General features: G+C 48.0%; 1 protein-coding gene across 1 annotated transcript; it reads left to right on the top strand.

Annotated features, from left to right (window-relative positions):
- Positions 1–1,918: 1,918 nt before the first annotated feature.
- On the top strand, positions 1,919–10,345 carry LOC138372086 (apolipoprotein A-IV-like). The gene is made up of 3 exons (XM_069337351.1): positions 1,919–2,427; positions 6,816–7,038; positions 9,911–10,345. The coding sequence occupies exons 1-3, from the start codon at positions 1,919–1,921 to the stop codon at positions 10,343–10,345; spliced, it is 1,167 nt and encodes a 388-aa protein (XP_069193452.1).
- Positions 10,346–20,280: the final 9,935 nt, after the last annotated feature.

The raw sequence follows: 20,280 nt of genomic DNA, 5'->3' as shown, positions 1-20,280 counted from the left end.
TACAGCTGGCGAAGATATACTCCCCACAGCAGTCTCTACTTCTAATTACTTTTAAGCATTTTATTTCTTGGTGGTAGTAAAGAGCAGTGCCACCACCTCTCTGAATTTGACGACAGTTGTGAATTGCCGAGTAGTTTGGCATGTTAAAGAGTTGAGTAGTATCCTCTTTCAACCATGTTTCAGTAAGTATAATAAAAGAGAATTTGTTATCAATAGTTTCAATCAAGGCACTATTATCATCGAAGTGTTTACCTAGGGATCTAACGTTCAAGTTCATTACAGAGATATTGTGATTATGTGTTAATACATTGTTTACATCATGTGCTGAAAAATATCTGCAATTTAGATCATCAACCCATGTCTGTTTTTTTTGTTCAAAACAACGCTGTTTGAATGTAATTGTCTGTAATAATTCGTAATTGTATTTGTGCCATGTTCCCCCCTCTTTTACCTCTATTTGTATTTGTTCTCAACACATTTTATTCTTTTTACCCATTAGTATTAAGCTTTAGTCATTAATGTTTTTCCTGCCCGAAACGCTTTGCGTAATAGTGGCTTTAGGCATTGTATGTACTAGCTCTATCTATTAATCCAACAAACTTTGTAAAATCTCTTTATGTATGTACCTTACCTAAATAAACATTTATATATTTATTTATTTATAAAGTGATGATTGTCATAGATAGTGGATAAGAGGTTTAGTTCTGGGTCTATACTTGTCTGCATAAAAAGGCTGGTTGCAGGAAAACAAGGCAAGAAAGGCAAATTACAAAGTAGAATTAAGCTATAAAAGGGGGAAAAATATATAAACAATACTAGACAAAACAAACACAAAATGAACAACAAAAGAAAAAAATGAGATAGCTTACAAGGGGCTTACAGGGGTACAATGGAGTAAGGGAGTATGGCGAGGCTAGGCAAACTAGGTAATAAATGAAAGCAAAGAAAAAAGTTGAATAATAAACATAGTTTTTATTAACAGTCTCAACTCTCACACCCCCCTCAGTCAGGCATGGAAGGATATTAAAAGAATTAAAAGCAATAAGATTGGCTAAGTGTCACACCCTCACTCTCTACACAGAGCAAACGAGTTAGTCGATGCTTGGGCAACCACCTCTAGCTTCAATAATCTTCCCCCAGACACACGGTTCTGATTAAATGCTGGTTACGGAGATCGAGAAAGGCTCGTTGACTTCATGCTCCACAAGGAAGATGAATGCAACGTGCCATTTACTGAGTTTGAATTACTCGCGGCCCTAAAATATGGTGAAGCCACATCACCCGGTGAGGATGGTATGACTTATGACATATTGCGTCTGCTCCCTTTAGTACCAGGGAATCCCCTGCTTGAGCTGTATAATATGAGCTATGTTACTGGGGAACTTCTTATCTCTTGGACCACAGTATAATCATTCCAATTCCCAAACCAATTCAAGAGAAAGCTTTCCGCCCAATTTCCCTTACTAGCTGCATTTGCAAAACATTCGAGTTAATGGTCCTAAAAAGTCTCCTCCATAGAATAAGTACCATATTATCCCACATGATATATGGCTTCATACATGGAAGGAGTGTGCATCATTGCATCACCACCTTTGTTACCCAGCACACTGAAAAGTAATATACCACCTTTCTAGATCTGAAATCTTCCCTTTATATTGCAAACCGACATGCGGGAATGAGTGAGCTTGCGGGAATGAATATTGGTGGTCGGCTTCTTTGTTGGATCAGGGGTTACTTATCCAACAGGAAGTCATCTGTATTTTCCCAGGGGCATAGGAGTGTAACAAGAGACTTTGAACTAGGTACCCCACAGGGAGGTGTCCTCAGTCCTACCTACTATATTATCTTAAGAAACACGCTGTTAAAATATATACCTAGCAAACCCAACGTACACATCATTAGCTATGCTGTTGATATAATGAAACACACCACTGGGTATGCTGATGATATACTGATACACACCACTGGGTATGCTGATGATATACTGATACACACCACTGGGTATGCTGATGATATACTGATACACACCACTGGGTATGCTGATGATATAAAGATACACATCACTGTGTATGCTGTGTATATAAAGATACACACTACTGAGTATGCTGATGATATAATGATACACACCACCGGGTATGCTGATGATATAAAGATACACATCACTGGGTATGCTGATGATATACTGATGCACATCACCGGGTATGCTGATGATATGATACACACCACTGGGTATGCTGATGATATAAAGATACACATCACTGGGTATGCTGATGATATAAAGATACACATCACTGGGTATGCTGATGATATAAAGATACACATCACTGAGTATGCTGATGATATAAAGATACACATCACTGGGTATGCTGATGATATAAAGATACACATCACTGAGTATGCTGATGATATAAAGATACACACCACTGGGTATTGTGACGGAGTTCCCCCCCTTATAATTCTCCCACGCCTGCAGTAAGAGTCATGTCTGCTTTTCCCAAGCGTTCTCTACGTTGCAGGCTACAATTCGATATATGGGAGAGAGTGAAGTGTTCTCGGAGAGCCGAGAAATTTGTGAAATAGTAATGTTTTGGCCTGTGGTTTAGGCCCTTTAGGGAGCCAAGATGGCGCTTACCTCCCTGATCTCCCGCCAAAACCGTGTGACGTCAGTGGCACCGGATTGGTCACCGACAGCAGTGTGGCACCGGGAGCCAATGAAAACCTCCCGTGGCGAAAGTGACGTCACGAAGGAAGGGGGTCCGGCCCGCGAGCCGGGCTGGCGCCAGCAGTCAGACACGACACGTCATAGAGGTCGGACGTGCGACGAGTGGTCCTGTCAGTCGGACAGTTGTTTCTCACTCCCGTGGATTTACGCGTCACCTGAAGTCCGCCAGTACTCTGAGAAGTCTTCCCTAGTTCATGTGTTGAACCAGAAGAGGGAATTGACGGTTATTTGAGCAACAAGTGCTCCAGTCAGGTGCTGTGCAAGAAGCAGTGAAGCCGTGCAGTGACGTATGTGGCGTCTATGGCAATTCACCAGTTCGTGACAGCGTAGTGGCAGACAGAGCCACTGGGTAGCTGAGGAAGAGAGGACTATTTGGGGAAACCGGACGACTGTAGCTGAGACGTAGGCGACAGCCGTTGCTGGGAGAAGACGACGGCCAGGAGACCGACTCCAACCTTCAAGAAGTCAAGAAGGAGGACGGACCTGCAGTGAGGAGGCACGGAGACGACGCGCTAAACGGTGGGACGACGAGAGGCTCTGGTAGGACACGACGACGTGTAGTGTGGGGGCGTTCCCGACACGAGGACCAGGAGCTACATCTCGACTCTCATCGGAGGATAGGGTGAAGTAGGTGGTTCTAGTTCCCTCCCCATTCCCCTTTAGTTAGCAATGTTATTCGGCTATATTATCTAGCCTGAGGATTTTATATGTCGTGAGCAAGTCTCACCCATGTCATGGTAAAGCACCAGTGTGCTAGACAGTACTATCAAGAGTACTTGTAATATTCATGTTGATTATTGGTGTGTACAGGCACCAGGAACCAGTGATAAATTTACTGTGTTGTGTATATCTTTCAATAGATTTTGATATGAACATATAGTGGTAAATTATATATAAGATTATGCCAGTATTTGGAGGTTAGGCTATGTGCCCAGAAACTATTTATTTTCCATGTATTGATGATTGATTTACATACCATATATATGTCTATGTTCATTCAGTGAATAATCATTTGTGAGTATAGTGAATTATTGCATTATCGCCCACGAGAGAAAGTATTGAAAACTCCAGTGTTAATAGTTCTTAATATATTGCTGAGTGAAGAACAATGTAAAGCCATTACAGTGAATCATTATAGCATTGATTGTAGAAAAGACTGTCTGAGCCTGAGTACAGTGTAACCAAGTGATACGTGCTATTGTAGCCAATATCGTGTGTGCGAGTTCATGGTAATATTGGAGAATTTAAAGGAACAGCGCACGCGAATCTAGAAAACAAGCAAAGCTTTCGCGCGGGAGCCAGGCAATCAGCTGATCTTGACACTTGATGAGGAGGGGAGTGTTGCCACCATAGTGATCGCATACTATCCGTGGGAACTTCCGGCCGCGTCGGGATCAGTTGACTTATTTGTTGTTGTTTGGTCTTTGTGACATCTTTCATACATTTTAAGTAAAGTACAAAACCATCTTTGTGTTTTTTATCATTCCCTCCATTGATCTTGTCGCTATACTATACCAGTAAGCATAGAGTGATAACAATAAGTACCTGCCTGATTCCTGATCTTTGAGTGTGACCTTGCCAAGGCTACCACTGAATACACCAGTCCACTGATGGGGTTACTGGCCACCTTAAACACCAGTTGGCGACCTTGTGTTTAACTGTAGAGCCCTATTGTTGGGGAGGGCACACGACAGTCAAGTGCACGAGTTGTGTTCTCACTCTTTCTTAATAAGAGGCTGTTAAGATTGACTGGGAGACTCTCCTGGCGTGCAGTGGCGCCGTGAGGATCGAGGGAAGACCCGCAGGGCTACGGTGAGTTACCTTGAGCATAACTATTGCTCACCCCAGAGTAAGGGTAGAGAACAACAGTGAGAGGTGAAACCCCAACATTGGCGACCTTGCCAGGATACCGATCGAAGTAAAGGTTGCAGTGGTGTTAGAGATCAGGTGCAGGTTAACACTCGTAGCACAAGATGGAGGATGATAAAGTAACCAGGTTTATTGACTCTAGAGACGTACAGGTGCTGGAAGAGTGCACCAAGGCACAGTTACAGGCTATAGCGGATCATTTTGGAATAAAGCTGAAATCTGCCAGAGTTGGTGAAAGAAGACTAGAGATAATGGCTCAGCTCAAGGCTCGAGACGAAGCTTTGGGGGAGGAACGGCCCCAAACACCTGCCAGTGAGGGTGAGCGCCTGAGTATTGGGGGAAGCAGCAGGGGATCCAGCGGCAGCAGGCACAGCATAAAGCTGGAAATAATGAAGCTGCAGCTAGAAGCACAGCAGCGCAGAGAAGAGCGAGAAGCGCAGCTGAGGAGAGAGGAAGCACAGCAGCGCAAAGAAGAGCGAGAAGCACAGCAGCGCAGAGAAAAGCGAGAAGCAGAAGCGCAGCAGCGCAAGGAAGAGCGAGAAGCACAGCAGCGTAAAGAAGAGCAAGAAGCACAGCAGCGCAGAGAAAAGCGAGAAGCAGAAGTGCAGCAGCGCAAGGAAGAGCGAGAAGCAGAAGAGCAAGAAGCACAGCAGCGCAGAGAAAAGCGAGAAGCAGAAGCGCAGCTAAGGCGTGAGGAGCTAGAAGCACAGCTACGCCGGGAAGAGCAAGAGCGAGAAGCACAGCTATGCCAGGAAGAACACGAGCAAGAAGTTAGGCTGAGACAAATGGAAATAGAAGCCAAAAAGGAAGTAGAGCTGAAGCGAATTGAACTGGGACTAGGTGCCCCTGCCCCGCCACAGGAAGACCGACGAGTGAGGGAACGAGACCTGCCGGTCTATGTACCTAGTGAAGCCGAAAGTTTCTTCGATCACTTTGAGAGAGTTGCTGCTATGAAGAGGTGGCCGAGGGCGGAGTGGGCGGAGTTGGTCCAAGGGAGGCTCACAGGTGAAGCTCGTGAAGCCTTCACTATGCTCGACTTCCAGGAATGCACTAACTACGATGTGGTAAAACGAGCTGTGCTCCGTTCCTTTAAGCTCACGCCAGAGTGTTACAGAAAGAGGTTTAGAGAATGTACCCGGTCACCAGGAAAATCGTATGCGGAGACGGCGAGGCACATAGAAAGAAAGCTCCTTAAGTGGCTGGACTCCGAGGAAGCGAGGTCGGCCGAAGAGATCAAGGAACTAATGGCCATGGAAAAGTTTATGTCCGTGCTCTCTCCTGAGATCAGGATGAGGATAAAGGAGGCGGACATAAAGAACCTAAGGGCCGCAGCCGACCGAGCCGACATGTTAGAGGAAGTGCTACGCCCAAGCCGAGAGGGACAGCATCGATCACCCGCGTACTCCGGAAGCAGTAGGAATTATAGGAGGACGAATGAATGGAGGACAGGAGCGAGTTCTCCCAGGTCCCACCGCGCGAGATGGGACGACAGAGGAACAAAAGATGTTGTGGAACCGATAGAGGAGAGCCAAGATGAGAGCCCGGACGTTGTTACTGCAATGAAGGAAACGACAAGTGAGGCGAGAAGGACACAGGGTGTGACGGTCTCTGGAGGCAGTGCTAAGGCGAGCGGTGGCGGTTGGTCTCCGCCGAGGGGCCGCTGCTACAACTGCGGAATCATCGGACACGTCGCGCGGGAGTGCAGACGCTTTAAGCAGCGGGGACACGTTGCTTTAGTGATGTTCGAGGACCAGAGGGCCGAGGGAGTGCGGGATGAACCCGTGCTGAATGGGGAGAAGAAAGTTCACCCATTCATGTGTCAAGGAACCGTAAGGATGGGGGTCGCAGACCCCATCCCAGTGAAGATGCTAAGAGACACCGGGGCTGACTTTACCCTGGTAAGTGAAACCCTGTTCCCCGAGGGTTACGAAAGTACCAGTGTGGGGGTGGCACGGGTGGCCACTGTGGGAGGCCCAGTGAGGATGCCCCTACACCAGGTAACTTTGGATTCCGATTATGGCTGCCAGACCCTTGTGGTGGGAGTCTGTACATCAATGCCCAAGATGGAGGCACAGGTCATTTTGGGGAATGACGCATGTGGAGGATATGTCCTTCCGCATCTCGTGAAAGGCGAAGAGTGCCCAGAACAACACGAGGAGACAGGCGGAGAGTTGAACGTCTGTGGGGACGAGAAGGGAATCGCACCGGTGGCGATCCCAGTTAGTACTGTGGCACCGAGACAACGCGAAGAACCAGGAGGTTGTGGATCTGATGGGGCTGAGGAGACGACTGACAGCCTGGGAACAGATCACCTCTGCGTAGGACCCAGGGAACGAGTGGAGGGCGAAAGTAGCCCGAATGGTGAGTTGCAAGTGACACGCACCGGTTCTCTAGGGGTAAACCGCGCTCGTCTCGGAGAGTTACAGCAGGAGGAGTTCCCCGAATTGGTTAGTAAGGCCGAAGGAGGACGTGTGGGTCCTGAGAAGGCTTACTTTCCATTTATATATATTATATATGCCATGCCATTCATGATGAAGGAACGATGGACGCCAGGAGCAACCGTGGGAACGGTGAATAAATATGTCCAGAAGTTCAGAGAACGTCTCACTCGAGCGAAGAAACTGGCTAGAAAACTCCTGAAGAAGGCGCAACGTAAGATGTCGGAGTGGTACGACAGGAGAGCTGCGCAGAGGAATTTTCAGGTCGGATCCCAAGTAATGGTTGTGCTGCCAGGTAAAGGTAGAGTGACCACGTCGCGGTTCAAGAGACCATACCGAGTGCTGCGACGGTTGGGTTCAGTGTCGTACGAGATTGGGAAGCCGGATGGACCCCGAAAGAAACAGGTGTGTCCCGCGGGCCGCCTGAAACCTTTCTTCACTGTGGAAGGAAGAGCCGACAAACAGGACGGAACGAATGCCCGAGAACCCCAGCGGAAGACGGTTCTGAGTGTACCGAGGGACCGAGAACTCCCGGAGGAGGGAAGTAAGTGGTCCAGGACGGACGGCACCAGTCTCACCCGCACTGAGAGTCTGACGAGGATCAAGATCGAGCACATCAAGGGGAAGGACAACGTAGTAGCGGACGCCCTATCCCGCATACACTAACCAGACATGACTCTTATTTTAAGGGGAGGGGTATGTGACGGAGTTCCCCCCCCTTATAATTCTCCCAGGCCTGCAGTAAGAGTCATGTCTGCTTTTCCCAAGCGTTCTCTACGTTGCAGGCTACAATTCGATATATGGGAGAGAGTGAAGTGTTCTCGGAGAGCCGAGAAATTTGTGAAATAGTAATGTTTTGGCCTGTGGTTTAGGCCCTTTAGGGAGCCAAGATGGCGCTTACCTCCCTGATCTCCCGCCAAAACCGTGTGACGTCAGTGGCACCGGATTGGTCACTGACAGCAGTGTGGCACCGGGAGCCAATGAAAACCTCTCGTGGCGAAAGTGACGTCACGAAGGAAGGGGGTCCGGCCCGCGAGCCGGGCTGGCGCCAGCAGTCAGACACGACACGTCATAGAGGTCGGACGTGCGACGAGTGGTCCTATCAGTCGGACAGTTGTTTCTCACTCCCGTGGATTTACGCGTCACCTGAAGTCCGCCAGTACTCTGAGAAGTCTTCCCTAGTTCATGTGTTGAACCAGAAGAGGGAATTGACGGTTATTTGAGCAACAAGTGCTCCAGTCAGGTGCTGTGCAAGAAGCAGTGAAGCCGTGCAGTGACGTATGTGGCGTCTATGGCAATTCACCAGTTCGTGACAGCATAGTGGCAGACAGAGCCACTGGGTAGCTGAGGAAGAGAGGACTATTTGGGGAAACCGGACGACTGTAGCTGAGACGTAGGCGACAGCCGTTGCTGGGAGAAGACGACGGCCAGGAGACCGACTCCAACCTTCAAGAAGTCAAGAAGGAGGACGGACCTGCAGTGAGGAGGCACGGAGACGACGCGCTAAACGGTGGGACGACGAGAGGCTCTGGTAGGACACGACGACGTGTAGTGTGGGGGCGTTCCCGACACGAGGACCAGGAGCTACATCTCGACTCTCATCGGAGGATAGGGTGAAGTAGGTGGTTCTAGTTCCCTCCCCATTCCCCTTTAGTTAGCAATGTTATTCGGCTATATTATCTAGCCTGAGGATTTTATATGTCGTGAGCAAGTCTCACCCATGTCATGGTAAAGCACCAGTGTGCTAGACAGTACTATCAAGAGTACTTGTAATATTCATGTTGATTATTGGTGTGTACAGGCACCAGAAACCAGTGATAAATTTACTGTGTTGTGTATATCTTTCTATAGATTTTGATATGAACATATAGTGGTAAATTATATATAAGATTATGCCAGTATTTGGAGGTTAGGCTATGTGCCCAGAAACTATTTATTTTCCATGTATTGATGATTGATTTACATACCATATATATGTCTATGTTCATTCAGTGAATAATCATTTGTGAGTATAGTGAATTATTGCGTTATCGCCCACGAGAGAAAGTATTGAAAACTCCAGTGTTAATAGTTCTTAATATATTGCTGAGTGAAGAACAATGTAAAGCCATTACAGTGAATCATTATAGCATTGATTGTAGAAAAGACTGTCTGAGCCTGAGTACAGTGTAACCAAGTGATACGTGCTATTGTAGCCAATATCGTGTGTGCGAGTTCATGGTAATATTGGAGAATTTAAAGGAACAGCGCACGCGAATCTAGAAAACAAGCAAAGCTTTCGCGCGGGAGCCAGGCAATCAGCTGATCTTGACACTTGATGAGGAGGGGAGTGTTGCCACCATAGTGATCGCATACTATCCGTGGGAACTTCCGGCCGCGTCGGGATCAGTTGACTTATTTGTTGTTGTTTGGTCTTTGTGACATCTTTCATACATTTTAAGTAAAGTACAAAACCATCTTTGTGTTTTTTATCATTCCCTCCATTGATCTTGTCGCTATACTATACCAGTAAGCATAGAGTGATAACAATAAGTACCTGCCTGATTCCTGATCTTTGAGTGTGACCTTGCCAAGGCTACCACTGAATACACCAGTCCACTGATGGTGTTACTGGCCACCTTAAACACCAGTTGGCGACCTTGTGTTTAACTGTAGAGCCCTATTGTTGGGGAGGGCACACGACAGTCAAGTGCACGAGTCGTGTTCTCACTCTTTCTTAATAAGAGGCCGTTAAGATTGACTGGGAGACTCTCCTGGCGTGCAGTGGCGCCGTGAGGATCGAGGGAAGACCCGCAGGGCTACGGTGAGTTACCTTGAGCATAACTATTGCTCACCCCAGAGTAAGGGTAGAGAACAACAGTGAGAGGTGAAACCCCAACAGTATGCTGATGATATAAAGATACACATCACTGGGTATGCTGATGATATAAAGATACACATCACTGAGTATGCTGATGATATAAAGATACACATCACTGAGTATGCTGATGATATAAAGATACACATCACTGAGTATGCTGATGATATAAAGATACACACCACTGGGTATGCTAACACGCAGAAGACTCTTAACTTTGATATACACAGAAATCACAATAGCGTGGCACATCATATGAATAAATCCACAAGGGTCGTGATGAGGGTTCGAACCTACGTCCAGGATGATCCCAGACGTGCCTTAGTCGACTGCACAATGACATGGTCAAAAGAATTGCAACCGGTAATGCTACTGCCTACAAACGGATCCCGCAGCCTCTCCGAGACACAAACTGGAGATTTACACAATTCTCCCATGCACCTGTTTGCAATTCTTTAGACTATGTCGTGGCGTGGTTGACTAAGGCGCGTCTAGGATCATCCCAGACAAAGGTTCGAACCCTTATCACATCCCTTGGGGGATAGGTTCACTCTTAACTCTGTATTTGACTCATGTCAGGAACTAGGTTTAGTCATCTCAGCAGAGAAAACAAAGATACACAATCGGCGCCCACCCAGGCAGGGAGGAGCTGCTCGCAAGATACAACTGTCTGATGGCTCCCAGCTTGACTATGTAAACAGATTCAAATACCTTGGCCTTGAGGTGCCACTGTATGGTCCTGTTGTATTCAGACTCTGTCGTCAGTATAAAGAGAGGCTCCGAGCTCTCAAGGCTGTTGCAGGTTATCACTCAGGCTATGGTGCCAATGTCAGAATTGTCAAAATGATGTACTTTGCATACATCAGATCTTTAGTGGATTATGCTGCACCTCTGCTTGTTTTGATGCCTGAAAGAAAGCTTGGAGGGCTTGACAAATTGCAGAACGAAGCCTTGAGGATAATCCTTGGGTGCCCTCGTACCACAAAGATACTTAACATGAGAAAGAAACTTAATATTCCGAGCGCCGTTAATCGTGTTGCTGAAATTAACTGTCAAATTGAAATAAACATTCTTAGGTTTGCTCATCCTAGCTCTTGCAAAGACGCCCTTCAGAATTTCTTTATTGTAGGTCAACATTGTTCCAAATGGATAACTAAAACTGGAACTGAACTCAGAATGTATCAGATTTATCACTTGTACCAAGAGAGACAATAACGGCACTTTCCTGCACCGTGGGAGATTACACCCTTTCCAATTTTAATCCTTCCCTTTCCACCCACAAAGCAAATTAGAGATCAGCCCAAGCTTCGTCTTGAGGCAAAGTTCAACGCCTTAAGCCATATTGATGTTCTGTCCACAGAGCATTCTCTCTCTTAAATCATATACACTGATGGTTCCCTACACCGCCACATGGGTTTAGCTAGAAGTGCAGTTGTCCTGACAATGGGTGATGGCCTATATTTTGAGCACGGAGTACGTATAAACAACTGGGCCTCTACCCATTAGACCGAACTATTTGCCTTGCTTCTTGCCCTGAAATGTGTACAAGTCTCCAAACTTGATGCATTAATTGTAAGTGACTCTTTAACATCCTTAATTGCTCTCAACTCTTTATCATCCTTAATTGATCTCAACTCTTTAAGATATAACTGTAACATGCTCATGTCTGAAGCTACACACAAATACAACAAAATTATTAATGATGGTAAGAGTTCATTTCATGTTGACTATTTCATGTTGGCCTCCGAATGCATGATAGAGCTGATGAGTTAGCCAAAGAATCTGCCATTAAAAGAAAAATTTAGTATAACCTTGGATTGTCAATAATCAGTCTGAGAGCAATAGTCCACCAAGAACTTCAACAAAATCTTGTAGATTTAAGGCAAAGTAAAATCGACACCAGTAATTCCATCTATCATCATTCTATCATGCAAGATGAGCCACACATCTATGAATCATCCAATAAAATCAGCAGACTTGTAGTAACTAGACGTTACTACTGCTCGGTTTAGACTCGGTTACAAATATCTCTGCGAATTCTCATTATCTGCTGATGTAGACCTGACCAAATGTAAACTGTGTCATCTAAATTATTTGCACGAACTCCGTCACTATGTGATGGAGTGCCAAAAGATACGTGAATTCAGAGAAAATTTTCTAACAAATGTTCCAGAGATGTGTAAATATTTCATTCAAAATTATCTGCTACCATAAATTTTACCCAAATATCCCCAGTTTGCTGACTGTGGGTAGTAACTAAGTGAATGTGACCTATCCACCGCTGCCAACTGGATGGGGGGCGGTGTGCAGGACAAACATATCAATTGTGTTACAAGCTTTCCAAATATGTTAGTTGCTTAACTTAGAAACTGTACTTGTGGTCGGTCTCGAGCACATTGTTGATGTGAAGATCTGCATTGAATTTTGCAACTAGCTCATCAAGAGTGTAACTTGCTTAGTTAAATGAATTGTGGGGTTCAGTTCCCGAGCCATTATATGCCTCTGTAACCCTTTCCACTGCCGTCTACAGGATGGGTATGGGGTGCATAATAAATGAATTAAACTAAGCATCAACATGGATTAAGTTAAGGCAGATAATGCCCTTCAAGTTTATTGGTGTTATGATTAAATAAAACTGATAAAACTAATGGGAAAAGTGTTAGTTGCCGTTATTTTCATTGATAATCAACAAACATGTAACACAGTTTCCTTTTTTTAGGTCCCCATCCCAAAGCTAAACACCAGGATTTCATAACTAAAGGAGTGCTGGTGTGGAGGAGAGAACATATCATTGGTTGAAAACAGAGGGTAATGCTGAAAGAAGGGAAATCAGCGGCAAACAGTTATAAGTATTAAAAAACGCAAGCAGTGTTCCCCCGTGAGATTATTTGGGGTCATTCAGATTGTGATATATGTCATCAAACTAACAGACGAAAGTCCTAGGTATTCTTACTTGTGGATTATACATAATTGCTCTGAGATTTAGAAACGAAGATGTTTGAGGGAGAGTACAAGGAGATCTAGATGCACTCAAGCAGTGGTCGGACAGATGGTCACTTTCCTTTAACACTGACAAATGCTAAATACTAAACATAGGTGAGACAAAGAGAAGGCACCAGGAATAGAATAAGCTAGAAAGCTATTTCTTGATCCTGTTTAATCAACAAGGTGAAGACTGCTAGGATGGCGCATGTGCACATGACAGATACTTTACATGAAAGTTTTAAGAAAAGTTTAGGTGACCAAAAGAGTATTATCTAGGACACGCTAATGAAACATTAGTGAGTCCCAAACTCACTAATGTTCCACAGTCTCATCTAAATCGATTTGATCTCCAATTTTCTCTTCAAATTGTTCGATAATTTTCTATATTCTTTCCAAATTAACTTACAACTTAAAATTAAAAAAAATTAGATATATTAAGTGAACAGTAAAAGAAGCAGATTACTAGGCGTGGGTGGAACTCCGGACTGCGAGGCCGCGGAGGACGCTCCCACAGCTGGGCTGCGAGGCCGCGGAGGACGCTCCCACAGCTGGGCTACGAGGCCGCGGAGGACGCTCCCACAGCTGGGCTGCGAGGCCGCGGAGGACGCTCCCACAGCTGGGCTGCGAGGCCGCGGAGGACGCTCCCACAGCTGGGCTGCGAGGCCGCGGAGGACGCTCCCACAGCTGGGCTACGAGCCCGCGGAGGACGCTCCCACAGCTGGGCTGCGAGGCCGCGGAGGACGCTCCCACAGCTGGGCTGCGAGGCCGCGGAGGACGCTCACACAGCTGGGCTACGAGGCCGCGGAGGACGCTCACACAGCTGGGCTGCGAGGCCGCGGAGGACGCTCCCACAGCTGGGCTGCGAGGCCGCGGAGGACGCTCACACAGCTGGGCTACGAGGCCGCGGAGGACGCTCCCACAGCTGGGCTACGACGGGTTTTGTGAGGGTTACTGAGTTACCAAATTAATAAATAAGTAAACTGTATATGAATAATATTTGTTGAATTATAACTGTTCGTGAACTTTTCAATGTATTCTTATAAGTAAAAGAAACGTAAATGTTGTCTATATATGTATGGTCCAGGCATAATTAGCACACACACACACAAACACAGTCATTCAGCACAAAACCACAGTAGTGATGGTGATGGTACAGTGAACTAGAGTGGCAGCACAACACCACAGTAGTGATGGTACAGTGAACTAGAGTGGCAGCACAACACCACAGTAGTGATGGTGATGGTACAGTGAACTAGAGTGGCAGCACAACATCACAGTAGTGATGGTACAGTGAACTAGAGTGGCAGCACAACACCACAGTAGTGATGGTGATGGTACAGTGAACTAGAGTGGCAGCACAACACCACAGTAGTGATGGTGATGGTACAGTGAACTAGAGTGGCAGCACAACACCACAGTAGTGATGGTGATGGTACAGTGAACTAGAGTGGCAGCACAACACCACAAGACAAAGTTAGAGAAGATTCAGCGGTATGCCACCAGGCTCGTCCCGGAACTGAGAGGATTGAGCTACGAGGAAAGGCTAAAGGAGCTGAACCTCACATCCCTGGAAAACAGAAGAGTAAGGGGAGACATGATAACCACCTACAAAATTCTCAGGGGAATTGACAGGGTGGACAAAGACAAACTCTTCAGCACGGGTGGGACACGAACAAGGGGACACAGGTGGAAACTTAGTACCCAGATGAGCCACAGAGACGTTAGAAAGAATTTTTTCAGTGTCAGAGTAGTTAATAAATGGAATGCACTAGGAAGTGATGTGGTGGAGGCTGACTCCATACACAGTTTCAAATGTAGGTATGATAGAGCCCAGTAGGCTCAGGAATCTGTACACCAGTTGATTGACAGTTGAGAGGCGGGACCAAAGAGCCAAAGCTCAACCCCCGCAAGCACAATTAGGTGAGTACAATTAGGTGAGTACAGTAGTGATGGTGATGGTACAGTGAACTAGAGTGGCAGCACAACACCACATTAGTGATGGTGATGGTACAGTGAACTAGAGTGGCAGCACAACAGCACAGTAGTGATGGTGATGGTACAGTGAACTAGAGTGGCAGCACAACACCACAGTAGTGATGGTGATGGTACAGTGAACTAGAGTGGCAGCACAACAGCACAGTAGTGATGGTGATGGTACAGTGAACTAGAGTGGCAGCACAACACCACAGTAGTGATGATGATGGTACAGTGAACTAGAGTTGCAGCACAACACCACAGTAGTGATGGTACAGTGAACTAGAGTGGCAGCACAACACCACAGTAGTGATGGTGGTGGTACAGTGAACTAGAGTGGCAGCACAACACCACAGTAGTGATGGTGATGGTACAGTGAACTAGAGTGGCAGCACAACACCACAGTAGTGATGGTGATGGTACAGTGAACTAGAGTGGCAGCACAACACCACAGTAGTGATGGTGATGGTACAGTGAACTAGAGTGGCAGCACAACACCACAGTAGTGATGGTGATGGTACAGTGAACTAGAGTGGCAGCACAACACCACAGTAGTGATGGTGGTGTTACAGTGAACTAGAGTGGCAGCACAACACCACAGTAGTGATGGTGGTGGTACAGTGAACTACAGTGGCAGCACAACACCACAGTAGTGATGGTGGTGTTACAGTGAACTAGAGTGGCAGCACAACACCACAGTAGTGATGGTACAGTGAACTAGAGTGGCAGCACAACACCACAGTAGTGATGGTGGTGGTACAGTGAACTACAGTGGCAGCACAACACCACAGTAGTGATGGTACAGTGAACTAGAGTGGCAGCACAACACCACAGTAGTGATGGTGATGGTACAGTGAACTAGAGTGGCAGCACAACACCACAGTAGTGATGGTAGTGGTACAGTGAACTAGAGTGGCAGCACAACACCACAGTAGTGATGGTGATATTACAGTGAACTAGAGTGTCAGCACAACACCACAGTAGTGATGGTGATGGTACAGTGAACTAGAGTGGCAGCACAACACCACAGTAGTGATGGTGGTGGTACAGTGAACTAGAGTGGCAGCACAACACCACAGTAGTGATGGTGATGGTACAGTGAACTAGAGTGGCAGCACAACACCACAGTAGTGATGGTGATGGTACAGTGAACTAGAGTGGCAGCACAACACCACAAGACAAAGTTAGAGAAGATTCAGCGGTATGCCACCAGGCTCGTCAGGGTGCAGGAGGGGTCCAGCACGCCCACAACCTCACTCTCCTGCAGAAAATGAAATAAATCATGCTGATAACTGTATAACAAAATGTTATCATATTAGTTATCAAAACTCAGTAAGACTAGTAGGTGCAATAAAGTAACCTGGAGGGTGTGGGCGTGGGCGGGCGTGGGCTGACGCAGGAGTGGGTGGAGGTACAGCTGTCCGTCTTGTAGAGTTATCCTGGCGGAGCGGCGGCCATCTTGGTCTTCCTGGACGGCCAACACACGACCAGCCTCCACCAGCCTCTTGACGGCCACCACACGACCAGCCTCCACCAGCCTCTTGACGGACTCCCTCATCCTGCGGAGGTCCTCAACCTGTGGTCAGTGTCAGCCCCATTATCACCTGTGGTCAGTGTCAGCCCATTATGACCTGTGGACAGTGTCAGCCCCATTATCACCTGTGGTCAGTGTCAGCCCATTATGACCTGTGGACAGTGTCAGCCCCATTATCACATGTGGTCAGTGTCAGCCCCATTATCACCTGTGGACAGTGTCAGACCCATTATGACCTGTGGTCAGTATCAGCCCCATTATGACCTGTGGTCAGTGTCAGCCCCATTATGACCTGTGGTCAGTGTCAGCCCCATTATGACCTGTGGTCAGTATCAGCCCCATTATGACCTGTGGTCAGTGTCAGCCCCATTATGACCTGTGGTCAGTGTCAGCCCCATTATCACCTGTGGACAGTGTCAGCCCCATTATCACCTGTGGACAGTGTCAGCCCCATTATCACCTGTGGACAGTGTCAGCCCCATTATCACCTGTGGACAGTGTCAGCCCCATTATTGTTACGAACCCGGATCCAGCGTCCAGGCCGGGAGCAGTGACAAACACGCCATCTGTGGGTCAGCTCCCGAAACCCCCTCCAAGTGAACGACGACACCTAGTGAGGACAGCGTGTACTGGCCTCGAGGACCAGTTTCTAGTCTGGTTCAGCGCTCAACACCGCCGCTCCTGACCTCTGGTGAGGTGGTGCTCCGACGACAGCGCCATCTATGGAGTGGATATGTCGGGCGTTTGTATCTGAGCCTGTGAGTGTGGTGTATTAGTGTCCCAGTTATTGATGACGTGTCTGCTTACAGAGCCGACCTGGGACCACTGTGTTGAAGGTGGAGTCAGTCTACCCGAGGCAGCCAGTCTCCATACTGTGAAGTTTGCTGCAGCTGTTGTGACGTCGTCCCTCCGGAAGAACACTGTGGTGTGTTAAGCCTGCCAGTGGAGTGGCAGTGGAAGGATTTACCCGGGACCGACGGTTGGAGACGATAATCCACTGGGGTATTGAGGACAGGAGGGTGATTGGTGATATCACACGAGACTCCTGTCTAGGGCGTACCCCTTATATCGTTCGTGGAGTGGCCGTACCAGCCTTGGTGGCTCAGTACCTGCCAGCAGACCTGCTGGACGTGTGGTTGACGGCCTCCACGACGGTGCCCCCAGTGGACCTGTGTTGTGGCTGACCTGTGACCAGGGTAGACTCGGCGTTCTCAGAGGACACGTCTTGAGGCCACGAAGAAAGCACCGCGGACTCAGCACCTAGCTTCGAGGATCCATAGTCTCCAGCAGAAGACTACAGTGTTGATCCCCTTTGTAAAGTGTTAATACCCCTCCCCCTTGTGTACGTTTTACTTTTATATATTTAAATGGTGATGGTGAACATTATATTATATTAAGTTCTTACCTTTCTTTCCCTACTCCCTTTAAGTTAATTGCGTCACGGATCGCATCCCTTGATAGCCTCTACTGGCTTGGGGCCGGATATATATCTTCCTCTAACAACATCAGAGTGAGAACCCCGTTGCGTCCCGAGAGGGCCGTAACAATTATCACCTGTGGTCAGTGTCAGCCCCATTATCACCTGTGGTCAGTGTCAGCCCCATTATCACCTGTGGTCAGTGTCAGCCCCATTATCACCTGTGGTCAGTGTCAGCCCCATTATCACCTGTGGACAGTGTCAGCCCCATTATGACCTGTGGTCAGTATCAGCCCCATTATGACCTGTGGTCAGTGTCAGCCCCATTATCACCTGTGGTCAGTGTCAGCCCCATTATCACCTGTGGACAGTGTCAGTCCCATTATGACCTGTGGTCAGTGTCAGTCCCATTATCACCTGTGGACAGTGTCAGCCCCATTATGACCTGTGGTCAGTGTCAGCCCCATTATCACCTGTGGACAGTGTCAGTCCCATTATGACCTGTGGTCAGTGTCAGTCCCATTATCACCTGTGGACAGTGTCAGCCCCATTATGACCTGTGGTCAGTGTCAGCCCCATTATCACCTGTGGACAGTGTCAGCCCCATTATCACCTGTGGACAGTGTCAGTCCCATTATCACCTGTGGTCAGTGTCAGTCCCATTATCACATGTGGACAGTGTCAGCCCCATTATGACCTGTGGTCAGTGTCAGTCCCATTATCACCTGTGGACAGTGTCAGCCCCATTATCACCTGTGGTCAGTGTCAGCCCCATTATGACCTGTGGTCAGTGTCAGTCCCATTATCACCTGTGGACAGTGTCAGCCCCATTATGACCTGTGGACAGTGTCAGCCCCATTATGACCTGTGGTCAGTGTCAGTCCCATTATCACCTGTGGTCAGTATCAGCCCCATTATCACCTGTGGTCAGTGTCAGCCCCATTATCACCTGTGGACAGTGTCAGCCCCATTATCACCTGTGGTCAGTGTCAGCCCCATTATCACCTGTGGACAGTGTCAGCCCCATTATCATATGTAGACAGTGTCAGCCCCATTATCATATGTGGAGAGTGTCAGCCCCATTATCATATGTGGACAGTGTCAGCCCCATTATCATCTGTGGACAGTGTCAGCCCCATTATCACCTGTGGACAGTGTCAGCTCCATTATCATATGTAGACAGTGTCAGCCCCATTATCATATGTGGAGAGTGTCAGCCCCATTATCATATGTGGACAGTGTCAGCCCAATTATCATCTGTGGACAGTGTCAGCCCCATTATCACCTGTGGTCACCATCAGCTCCATTATCACCTGTGGTCAGTGTCAGCCCCATTATCACCTGTGGACAGTGTCAGCCCCATTATCACCAGTGGACAGTGTCAGCCCCATTATCACCTGTGGTCAGTGTCAGCCCCATTATCACCTGTGGACAGTGTCAGCCCCATTATCACCTGTGGACAGTGTCAGCCCCATTATCACCTTTGGACAGTGTCAGCCCCATTATCAACCGTGGGCAGTGTCAGCCCCATTATCACCTGTGGGCAGTGTCAGCCCCATTATCACCAGTGGGCAGTGTCAGCCCCATTATCACCTGTGGTCAGTGTCAGCCACATTATCACCTGTGGTCAGTGTCAGCCCCATTATCACCTGTGGTCAGTGTTAGCCCCATTATCACTTGTGGACAGTGTGAGCCCCATTATCACCAGTGGGCAGTGTCAGCCCCATTATCACCTGTGGTCAGTGTCAGCCCCATTATCACCAGTGGGCAGTGTCAGCCCCATTATCACCAGTTGGCAGTGGCAGCCCCATTATCACCAGTTGGCAGTGTCAGCCCAATTTTCACCTGTGGACAGTGTCAGCGTCATTATCCAGCCCGCCTCTACTGGCAATGGGATGTTGCTGGACCTGTAGCTCAAGCCCTTCCTCTACTGGCAGGGGGTTGGTGCTGGACCTGTAGCTCCAGCCCCCTCTACTGGCAGGGGGGTTGGTGCTAGACCTGTAGCTCCAGCCCCCTCTATTGGCAAGGGGTTGGTGCTGGTCCTGTAGCTCCAGCCCCTCTCTACTAGCAGGGGGTTGGTGTTAAACCTGAAGCTCCAGCCCCCCTCTACTGGCAGGGGGTTGGTGCTGGACCTGTAGCTCCAGCCCCCTCTACTGGCAGGGGGGTTGGTGCTAGACCTGTAGCTCCAGCCCCCTCTATTGGCAAGGGGTTGGTGCTGGACCTGTAGCTCCAGCCCCTCTCTACTAGCAGGGGGTTGGTGTTAAACCTGAAGCTCCAGCCCCCCTCTACTGGCAGGGGATGATGGTGCTGGACCAGTAGCTCCAGCCTCCCTCTACTGGCAGGGGGTTGGTGCTGGACCTGTAGCTCCAACCCCCCCCCCCCCCCCTCTACTGGCAGGAGAGATGGTGCTGAACCTGTAGTCCCAGGCCCCTTCTACTGGCAGGGGGTTGGTGCTGGACTTGTAGCTCCAGCCCCCCTCTACTG

Source organism: Procambarus clarkii, chromosome 37 (assembly GCF_040958095.1).
Source record: "Procambarus clarkii isolate CNS0578487 chromosome 37, FALCON_Pclarkii_2.0, whole genome shotgun sequence".
NCBI classification, from domain to species: domain Eukaryota; kingdom Metazoa; phylum Arthropoda; class Malacostraca; order Decapoda; family Cambaridae; genus Procambarus; species Procambarus clarkii.
Note: the sequence above shows the minus strand (reverse complement) of the source record. Positions and strands in the feature narration are given on the sequence as shown.

Coding starts and splice junctions, on each gene's coding strand:
- LOC138372086 (XM_069337351.1), top strand. CDS start 1,919: ATGAAACACACCACTGGGTATGCTGATGATATACTGATACACACCACT. Junction 2,428..6,815: donor ATAAAGATACACACCACTGG/GTATTGTGACGG, acceptor GATCCCAGTTAG/TACTGTGGCACCGAGACAAC. Junction 7,039..9,910: donor AGGAGGAGTTCCCCGAATTG/GTTAGTAAGGCC, acceptor AAACCCCAACAG/TATGCTGATGATATAAAGAT.